The 11,128-nt window shown below is 30.7% G+C and overlaps 2 protein-coding genes across 9 annotated transcripts in view; one reads left to right on the top strand and one right to left on the bottom strand.

The window, feature by feature from the left end:
* Positions 1-3,528, top strand: part of LOC114937813 (pleckstrin homology domain-containing family G member 5) — a 193,269-nt gene extending 189,741 nt beyond the window's left edge. For 7 of the 8 annotated variants that reach the window (XM_029311457.2, XM_029311451.2, XM_029311455.2 and 4 more), the window contains 3 exons: positions 261-496; positions 1,409-1,690; positions 1,770-3,528. In XM_029311457.2, the coding sequence (XP_029167290.1) occupies positions 261-496; positions 1,409-1,414 (242 nt within the window). In that variant the 3' untranslated portion in view covers positions 1,415-1,690; positions 1,770-3,528. Of the gene's footprint in view, positions 1-260; positions 497-1,408 lie in introns of all 8 variants that reach the window. The other variant, XM_029311452.2, reaches the window with a different exon arrangement.
* Lztr1 (Leucine zipper like transcription regulator 1) lies at positions 3,154-11,046 on the bottom strand. Its single transcript, XM_029311460.2, has 11 exons — positions 10,534-11,046; positions 9,634-9,942; positions 9,399-9,513; positions 9,118-9,284; positions 8,284-8,485; positions 7,488-7,844; positions 6,138-6,579; positions 5,604-5,782; positions 5,202-5,486; positions 4,928-5,110; positions 3,154-4,531 (listed from the first exon to the last, which is right to left on the bottom strand). The coding sequence occupies exons 1-10, from the start codon at positions 10,656-10,658 to the stop codon at positions 4,991-4,993; spliced, it is 2,301 nt and encodes a 766-aa protein (XP_029167293.1). The 5' UTR covers positions 10,659-11,046; the 3' UTR covers positions 3,154-4,531; positions 4,928-4,990.
* Between the last annotated feature and the right edge of the window lie 82 nt (positions 11,047-11,128).

Consider the following 11,128-nt stretch of genomic DNA (forward strand, 5'->3'; position numbering starts at 1 on the left):
TTTTGTAGATATGAATCGTTTGATATAGACTCATCATTTATTACAGATATTAGTTCCTAAACATTCCCAAATATTAGTTATTTGAAAGCTTGGATAAATATCGCTTTAATATTTGTACTTTATATAATCCTTAGAGAGAAAAATATGTTTCAGAATTTTGTTTGATACTCTTATTACCACTTTATAGAATTCGCAAATATTTGTAAACGAGAATGTGTCTATGAAAATGTATTTTAAACGGAACATTCGTGTGTCGTCAGGTATATCCTACCCACCGCCGTCACCACCGCGAGGTGCTCTCAGACGAGCGGTTGCGTTACCGCAATCCCGAAATCCGCCCTTGATCAAAACGAGGAACGTGAATGCGTCCTTGACGCAACCGATGATGCAGGCAACAGCGATGGGCAATTCTGACACCGAAGTAATCGAGGAGAGACGGAAAAGGTTGGATCCTTCGCAGAGAGTGCCGTCGACTAGTAGCGTCGTCGAAGAAAAAGTAACGCTATTACACATTTCTTAATATATTCAGGGGATTATCATGAAATTTGATTACTTGGCATTCAGAGAATTTTTCAAAAATTGCCTCTAATAATTTTATTCTTATTTAGTACAACTTAAGAAACATACGTATGTCTAACATATCATTGCAATATTTAAGTTTTTATTGAAATTTTGTGTGATTTTTTTAATGACAATCTTTTTTTAGTATTAAGATCTTATTATAAGTTTCATAGAAAATTGTTCAATTTTTTAATAGGTAATATTCAAATAAATTAGTACTCCTTATTTATATTTTTAATAAATAATTAAATAAATAATTCATAATTTAATAAATAACTAATTTAAATAATAGATTAATATTTTTTTAAGAAGTTTATAATAATTATTTTTGTTTTGAATATTTTTATTTTATATTGTTGCATATATTTTAGCGTTTAGATGCGATGATATATCGTACTTGATTATTGTCCAAATTAATTTTATAATTAATAACTAGGAAAACTGCACTCGTAACTTTGCAATGGTATGTATAGAAAACACTAAAAAGCGCATACAATGAAGAAACTTATATTATAATTTAATTTACTTAATTTACTTGGAATTTTAAAAATCAGGGAATCCTCAGAGAATTTTTTTACAAAATTTGAATAGACGCTGTATATTTTTTTATTAAAACATAATATAATAAACCTGCATTTATATCAATTTATAACAAATTGTTATTAAAATACTTTTTTTCTAATTACTATTTAAAAATTTTTATGCAACTTGGATGAGATATTGTATGAACAAAAATGTGACCAAAAAATGATAAAATGTTTTAAAATTATATTTTATATCAATATTGCTTTAATAAATTTTCTCGTTTAATAGTTTGTTGATAACAGATTATTGTTATTGTTCCCAGAAATGACCAGTGAATTGACCTGCAAGAAGAATTTCCCAAAGAATGTCTGGTATGGACCACATCGCATGGATGTACGTGATATATGAAGCTCGACGTGGATATACACGATGATATGTAATGCTCGACGAGATGCATTTTTCTCTTTAACTCTATGTGCGAGTGCTGCACACACTTTCACATAGAAAAAAAAACAAAAATTCGAGCATCATTGATCTTCGAGGATTGATTGTCTCGCACTCTCTAGAATTCTATCTGGAAACGAATCAAGCAATTTTACAATCGGTAAGACGCGCGTGTCACACCGTCGTGAAACGATATAGAGCCAAAAATTGCCCATATCGTTTTGTTTCTGCATTTTCAGATTGGGGCCATTCGAAATCAACGTGAAGTTTGTACCACGACCGTATTGCTACTTTTATCTCGTTATCCTTGTAACAGTAGATGTTTCTTTGTAATATTTATCCAAGTCCGAGTTGTCTGTGTTTAACATTGCATTGCGGCGTTGAACAGAGTCGCAGATGCAATATTTAACATGTAGACGATTTAAATTTTTAAACGACGAACAAAAAGGCCTACTTAGCGTAATTACAATAATTAAGATTATATAGTGAATGTGTAGGGCCGTCGTTGACTTTTCAGACGCCTTTGTAAAATAATTTATTTTAACGTTTTAGCGAAGACAAATTTTTAGAGAGTAAGGTATTGATATTTAACGAAAACATGGAAACACAATTTGACGCATTAAATATTTTCTAATAATCTATATAAGAAAAGGATTTCAAGTACAATTGCCTTTTTTCAGGTTCAACGAATAAATTAATGGATTAAGAAAAATATAGAAAGATGATGTCAAAATATTTTAAGATAAATGAAATTTCAAACCTCTGTATTTGTGTTTATTCTAAAACAAAAAAAAAAGATTACTTTAGAGTCGCATATACCGAATTCGAAGACACCTTTTTCTGAAACTGTTATTAAATAAAACAATATTATCATATATACTTGTTTGCAAAAGTTTGAATTGCGAATCTTGAATTTAATAAGAAAAAAAAAATTGAATTTTTAGAAAATATTATTTTAAATACACGTATAATAATTCAATTTTTTTAGACTTAAAAGTAGCTTCTTCCCCTTCGCGCTTTTATGCAATGCACAATTTACATTTACACATTGTCTTGCGGCGGCTCTGGTGGATGTTAGAACTTAACGATTTCGCAGATGAATAAATGAAAAGTAATAAACGTTTACTTGAAACAACCTTGAATGTAACAAATGATCGAATGGAATACGCCCCGATGTAACTTAGACGTTAAATTACAGAATGATGTCAGAAGGATTACTTCTCTCTATTTCGAGCATTTTATCCATATAAAGTGTAAATAACAAATGTAAGAGAAAGATTTGAATCATATAATCCAATAAGATACAATAGCCGATCACTCTTTATCTAATAATATTTCAAACTGAGAGTAATAGCATAAATATTGTGATCATATTCTTTTTACATTTGACTAATGTATACTCTTTGCTTACAAACTCGCATTCCGTTTAGTCATTTCGTTACATTCATGAAAATTTGATGGCTTTGTCCAAGTATTGTGTGTCGTCAACGTGTGTGGTTCAACGAAAATTTTGAAAACCGAGCTGTAATGGATTATAAACGTTATTTCCTACGAAATAGCACGATTTGATGGGCGGCAGGACAAAGGAACGAAAAGATAGGAGAAACGCAGAAAGAAGAGATATTTGCTTCACAAGTACAAATCCGTCTGGACGATTTTATTCCAAGATGAAAGAATCGACTTCGAGACCGATTCTTAAAATGCATTGCTAATTGGACGTGTATTGAAAAAATAAATGCCACCTATTTAGAAATAACATTAGATACAATATAAATGCCATCTATATAGAGATAATATTATGTAGAAAAAAGAAAGAGAGACGGGAAGAGATAAGAGCAATGATTTTATACGAGCTCCTGTTGTCTGGTATTCCTCTCGTTTCCTCGATTCGTATTATTTGCCCTTAAGTTTGAAACAATTAAATTACTTCCATAAAAATACGAATCGCATGTATGTACAATTATAATCGAGATTAAAATATAATACATAATTTATTAACTGCGCTCGTTATAATATTATCATTCCTATAATCTATTTTTTTATTCTCGTAAATAAGAATTGTATAATTTAGATGTTTCAATTTAAGTTACAACTATCGTTTTCATCAACGCAGCTCAAAATTGTAATATATATAAAATAAAATATAGATTTTCTTTTGCGGCTACATATAATTCATTATATATTTAATAAAGTCAAATTTAATAATCGCGAACACATAAAATAAATATATAATCGTGCAAATGCACTAACTAAACTCATAAAGAATTTCAAAAACTCAAATATTTCTTAATGTCAAATATTGTTCCTAATAAAAAAAATGGTACACATTTTTTTATTATTTAGTTTTTCGCGAACTTTTCTTATTTTTATTTTTCTGTTTTCACATTTATATTTTAACTCTCTGTACAATTAAATTAATAGCATAACAATCGCTAATTAAGAAAACGTATAATAATATACATCATTATCCAAATATAACTATTAATATACATATATATCCATGGAAAATATATTTTCCTCCCTCATCTTGTCGTATGACGTCTTTAATATTCCGTTACATCACAGTGAGACACTACACAGTCACTATATTAATATCGTACATCAAGATCTCTCGCACAACGCAGTTTTATATCGAGCAGTTTTCTAACATGGGAAAAGTCATTGCCATTTTTTATGGAAACAATTTTCTAAGGCCGAAGTCTGAAAGGGCAACCACGGTGCGCCTCAATACGTTGCAACTGACGGAACAGCGACGAGTAATGGACGAGGTAGACCACTGATGTTGCCTCCTGTCGTCGCTACAACGAGACGACGTGTCCGGATGACCGGCATTGCACGTGGTGGACGATTCATGAATCGAAGCGGACGATGTAGACATTGACAACGGCAACAGAGTCTGTATGTCCGATGTCGAGCAAGATTTAGCTGTATGATCGAGGTAACAGTTGCCGACGAACAGAATCGTTCGTCCTATGAGAATGAAATTCACCCGGCACAATTCCTAAAATGGAAAATGGAAATATTTAAATTTATTATATATAGAAATTCCTATATAATTTATTATAATAATTCCTATAATTTCAATTTATTATATATATATATATATATATATTATAATAATTATATATATATTAATACTATATATATAATAATAATTATATATATTAATACTATATATAATAATAATTATATATATAATTATTATTATATATAGAATTATTATATAGGAATTATTATAATTTATTATAATAATTCCTATAATTTTAATTTATTATATATACATACATAATTTATTATTTATTGTACCTATGTTTTTGTTATTTCATAGAGATAAAACTCGGCAATACTGGAAATAAGAAATATAAAACCTTCCCCTTTAAAGATATTTTTTATTCACCTGGAAACTGCACGGCGATGGTAAATCCCAATTACATGGACGACGATCTGAAGTAGAAATCCGTCAGCAATCACTCGTCATATCTTGACACGTTCTAGCCTCGCTGCGTTCATCAGCCAGTGCTTCTAGAATATCCAGCAAAAGCTCGCGACTCAATTGCCTTAATCTTGGAAGCCTTGCAACCTATATAAGCGATATTTTATTATACAGATATATGCTTATTGAAATGATAGCAATGTTATATATCGAATGCGATCTGAATCTCTTTTTTTACCTTGCTAAAGTGATGAACTATCAGATTCAGAGCATACTTCTTCATATCAGTAGCTTGTATTCTGTCGGCTGCCTCTAAGATTTGTATAACGTTCTCGAAAGTAACATTCATCTCAAGATTCTGTTTGCAAAACGCCTGAAGCCGGTTGTTCGTAAAGCCGTAAAACACTGGCGCAGTAAACAGATACAGGGAGTCTTCAGGAGGCATCGAAACATCTGCATAATAAATGTACCTCAACAACGAGTAAAAAGATTCCAATGACGGTATCATCTCCCCGATTTGTATCTATAGAAAAAATAATATATTTTATTACTACTTGCACTGTAAAATATATATTCTCTTCTTTCATTTAAAATGTCAGCAGTATATGTATCGCTATTTTTATAAACTGCCTAAACTTACATTCACCATATTATTTTCAGGCATAAAGGATCGAAACATTGCTTCAAAGTAGCTGCATCGCGCCGCAAGGATGGCCTTGTGCGCCGTTATCGGCATATCGGCCAGCATCAAGGTGATATCGCAAAATTCCCGACCGACGTTCTTCAAAAACGCCTTCAGATCTTGTTCCAAACTAGTTCCTAGCAAGCAAATTTGATTAATGTAAAAAATACTCTGTAAAAAAGCAAATATACAATGTGAAAAATGCAGGGTGTTCCACAGAAAATTACTGAAACTAATCAGCTGTCATTTTTTAATGCATGCAGTTATTGAGAAAACAAAAATTGTGTTGAAAAGAGGAAAGTCTACACTTAACGCTTTTTTCGTTACTTTTTATCAATAAAATAAACTAGTATTTAAAGATTTTATTTATATCCATTAAAAACTGCAGACCTTCCTCTTTCCAACACAATTTTTGTTTTCTCAATAACTGCATGCATGAAAAAATGACAGCTGATTAGTTTCAGCAATTTCCTATAGGACACCTGTACATACCAGTGACACATTCGTATTCGAACTTCGTGAAGGTTCTAGCTTGCGGCATCTGCCGTCTTCTAATGATTTCCACCATTAGTGGCTGATCGAGAGTCTCAAATTCCTGGCTCATCACGATTAAATTGTAATTATTCTCCTTGACGACGAAGCTGAGGCAAAACTCCTTTATAAAATATAGCTTCAAGTGCACGGCGTTACGCAAGGCCTCTAAGACGTTGGCGTGACTTATGGTAGCTTCGAGGTAATTAACGCACAATTGTTCCAAGCGTTCCATATTAAATTGCACGGCGAGACGATACACGTCCATCATAAGAAGTACAATGCGATTACTCTGCGGATCCTCGACCTTGTCGTCCGATCTCTTAGTGGGATCGATGTGATCGGTATAAATGTAGTTTAGTACCATTTCAAAGGCTTCCGGTACGGCATCTTTCAATATCACCTACAAAATAATAATACAAATTTAGTGATTTTATAAAATCATTAATTATATTTATCTTTTTTAGTCTTTTAAATTGATGCCACAAAGAAAGATATCACATTTTTTTTCAAAAGTTTTACCATCAATTGTCACATATGTAGTTGAAGTTTAAAAGTAAAAACTAGTAAAATTTTATAAAATATATTTTAAAATATATTTTCTTGATCAAATATATTTTTGTAATAATTTATATTATATACAGGGTTGAGTAAGTTAATTTTTTAATTAAATTAAATTAAAGTTAATGACTTGCAAAATTAATTTAGTTACGTTAAAAGTTACATGAACAAAAACTAACTAATTATCAGTTAAATGTTAAGATTAACTTAAGTTAATCAAAAGTTCAATTTTTTTAAATATTCATATTAAATTAAAAAATGTCAACTCTAAAATTTTTCAATTTAATTTAATATTTGTTAATTTCTTTAAATTTATTATAAAATAACAAATAAAGAAATAACAAAAATTTTGCTTATATAAGAATGTACTTTTTTGTAATTAGAATTATAAAAAAAATAAAAACTAACACTATCTTTATTTATTTCATCATTCTTGTAAGAAAAAGTTAATAAATTTAAAAATAATTAGTTTAAGTTAAAAATTAACTTATTTTTAATTAATTAATTAATTGTAAGCTAAGTTAAAAGTTATTAACTTTTAAATTTTTTTATTTCATTTTTAACTAATTAACTAGATACTATCCAACCTTGTATATATAATATATATATATATATATATATATATATATATATATTTATATTCGTTATAATATCTCTTTTATTCTTCCTACAAATTTAAATTTTCCTACTTCCATAAAGTAAAATGAGAATACGTGATATTAAATTCAATGTTTCAATCAAAGCATTTACCTCCAAAGGCGGAACTTTGATGGATACGTCAGCGTTACCGAACACTTGTTCCAAATGCTTGTCTCTTTTTTCACGAGCCTGTCGAATCCGCGCCCGGAGAAATTGCGAACGCGCCGCTACCATAGCTATGTGCGCCGGTATTTTGGTCTCCATCTCGCCCACGATGAACTCCACGTCACAGAAGAGACGAATATTGAGCAATCTGCCGAAGTCGTCGTGCAACGTGCACTTGGGATACGACGAGAACTGGAAGCGGTACATCTCCGCGGAACGTATATTGTTGTCCACAGTTCCTCCAAAAATGAACATTGCCTCCCCGATCACAGCTGCAGCGTGGAAGAGTCGACCAGGTGGTACCTACATACAACATATTATTTTCAGAAAAGATAAAGAATTTATTATGAGAAGAGTCTGCATAGACTCTTATAATATTTTATATTAATATCTTGTAATATTAAATTATATTATAATTAATATTAATATATTAAATATTATAATATAAATATTATATTATAAATAATATATTATATTATATTATATTATTATAATATAATATAATATAAATAATATATTATATTATATTATATATTAATTATATTATATTATAAATATTATAATATTATAATAATTAAATATTTAATATTTAATTATTATAATGTATTATAATATCTTATAATATTAAAAAATTAACTCTTATAAGAGTAAGTATTATAAGAATTTATTATAAAAAGTGTTATAAGAAGAAACGTTTGTATCGAAGAAAAATATATTCGCAAAGCACAGACAGGTTGTCTACCTGGCTATCGTTGGACGGCAAGATGACGTTCCATGTTTGCGTGTCCAGGTCGTAGCAGTGGAGGTCGTTGGACAGAGCTGAATCGGCCGCACCACCGAAGACGTAAAGGTGGCGATCGAAGCTGACCATCGTGTGACCGTATCGTCGTGCGGGTGGCGCCGGTGCACCACGTAAAATGTGCTCTGTCGATATTCGCGTCCATCTGGAAAAAAATATAATTTACAAAACTGCGTAAATTGCAAACTGAAACATATATGTAATGTATTCTATCCTGTCGTATAAAATAAAAGGATTTTGGCTTTTGGTGGAATTGACTGTTTTCTTTCATATGTTATAGATTATATCATGTTTCAAAGCTGAATATTAAGCTAATTAACTTTCTAATAAAAAAACCATGGTTTTGTTAAACAAGTAAACTAAATTTTTTATAAAAATATTTACTTAAATCTCTAATTTTATATGTCTTCCCTTCAATCTAATTTAAAATTTTACACAATTAACTTAAATATATTAATAGCGTCATTATCTAAATAATTAATTCTTTAAAATATTGTTATAAGTAATTAAATAAAAAATTTATTTATATAAAAATAAATAATTTCAATAATATAATAATATATAAATAAGCAGATCATAAAATTGATTTGCAGCCAAACACGAAAAATTAGGACTTTTCGAGATGTTTGATTGACTGTAACTCAGTAACTATCTAATATTTAGCTTTGAAGCTATTACATATTTTGTTCAGCAGGACATAATCTACAATATATGAAAAAAAAAAACAGCCAATTCCACCAAAAGCCAAAATCTTATGTATTTGGTGTAGTCCTTTACCGTCTTTCCTTAAAATGAAATTGGAAGAGACTATTGGTTGTCCGAGCCCCACTCTGGCCACTAAAGACAAACATTGATTCTCGAGCTACTGCGACAGGAAAGTTGCAGCATGTCGGTGGACGCTCACCGGCCTGAATAACTTCTTCCCATGATTTGAGATCATTGGGCTAAAATTATTGAATTAAATTAAGATATCTACTATACAAATTATATAACTTTCAGTACATTTTAATATATTTGTGGTCTTTATATTTTGTGACTATTTAGAAAGTAAAACATACCAACAATGATATTGTCCACATATCATTCAATCTAGCATTACCATCATAGCCTGCAAATATCCATAATTTATTATCATATACAGCAGCACCATGAGCAGACCTAGGCACCGGAGTCCTACAAATATGTTAATGTGTTTAATAAATATATTTATTAAATTTATTAATTTAAAAAGAACTAGGAATACATGACAGACAGGTAAAAGAAACTCTTGAGGCATACAAAAGTAATACTTACAGTCCAATAAATTTCCATTCTATCCACTGACCAGTCTGGAAGCGATACTCGAACAAATCATTCTTATTACTCAGATTAGAATTAGAGTGTATATCCCCAGTATAGCCACCAAACACAAACATAGATGATCCATGAATGACAGCAGAGTGATGGTAGCGAGGGGCAGGTGGAGTTCCCGTTGCAAAAGCTCTGCCCCAAGATTTCTCTTTCACATCAAAGCGCAGTAAATCGTTCAACATTCTTTTACCATTGTCACCACCAAAAACGTAAATAGCATCTTTATATGCCACAATAGTGTGTTTGCTGCGTCTGCAAAAAGGAAAAAAGGATAATTAATTGAATGTGATATCGACAACTAAATACCCTTCTAAATAAATCTTGTGCATTTTTATATAAAATGTTAAGAAAATAAAACTTGTTATAGATAGACCGACTAAATAAATTACACAACATATAAATAAATGTCCAGAATCAAATGGGAAAAATAGCAAAAGTAGAGAAAGCATCAAGAAGGTACATGATTTACTCAGTTTATCTGGCACCAACGACCTAAATATATTTTGTGTATCTTTATATAAAATGTTTAAAAAATAAAACTTATTACAGACAGATGGACTAAATAAATTATACAACATATAAATAAATGTTCTGAATCAAATTGGAAAAATAGCAAAAACAGAGAAAGCACCAAGAAGGTACATGATTTACTCAGTTTATCTGGCACCGATGACCTAAATATATTTTGTGTATCTTTATATAAAATGTTTAAAAAATAAAACTTATTACAGACAGATGGACTAAATAAATTATACAACGTATAAATAAACGTTCCAAATCAAATTGGAAAAATAGCATAAAAGAAGTAGAGAGAGCACAAGGAATGTGGATAATTTTCTTTACCTGGCACCGACGAATTCGTCGCACTCTGGCATACGCTGCCATCGGTGTACCGTCTCGAACGGGCCGAAATCCAGGGTGAGACACTCGGCGGTCGCCACGTTGTCCATTGTCAAACTCTTTTTCATTCAAACGGAATGGATCGCCCTCTCGTTAACCTATGCACTCCTCCTCGTTGACATGCTTCTTTTTGTACGAGTGCCGATGTATATCCGTCGACCTGGGGTGCACCGCGACGATGACGAACGCGTCTTTCATCGTAGAAGTGAACGCTCCAGATCGCTCCGCGAAACGGAGCGTGCATGTGTCAAAAACATGTGTGTCGCGCGTAAATTGGAAGGATCAATATCCAGCATCGCCCATTCGCATCTTCGTGTCTTCTACGTCACTCTTGCCGCCACCGTCGGCATCAATGAAAATTTACATATATCTATATGACTTATATATATCACAACATACAGGGTGGCCCATAGGAAACTAATCAGCTGTCATTTTTTAATGCATGCAGTTATTGAGAAAATAAAAAAAAAATATATATATATAATATATAAAATATAAAAAAAAAATATATATATATATATATATATATATATATATA

Source organism: Nylanderia fulva, unplaced genomic scaffold, assembly GCF_048542155.1.
Source record: "Nylanderia fulva isolate GAGA-0341 unplaced genomic scaffold, ASM4854215v1 Scaffold4, whole genome shotgun sequence".
Classification (NCBI taxonomy): Eukaryota; Metazoa; Arthropoda; class Insecta; order Hymenoptera; family Formicidae; genus Nylanderia; species Nylanderia fulva.

Coding starts and splice junctions, on each gene's coding strand:
- Lztr1 (XM_029311460.2), bottom strand. CDS start 10,658: ATGAAAAAGAGTTTGACAATGGACAACGTGGCGACCGCCGAGTGTCTC. Junction 5,783..6,137: donor CGAATACGAATGTGTCACTG/GTATGTACAGGT, acceptor TTTGCTTGCTAG/GAACTAGTTTGGAACAAGAT. Junction 5,111..5,201: donor TAGTTCATCACTTTAGCAAG/GTAAAAAAAGAG, acceptor TCGCTTATATAG/GTTGCAAGGCTTCCAAGATT.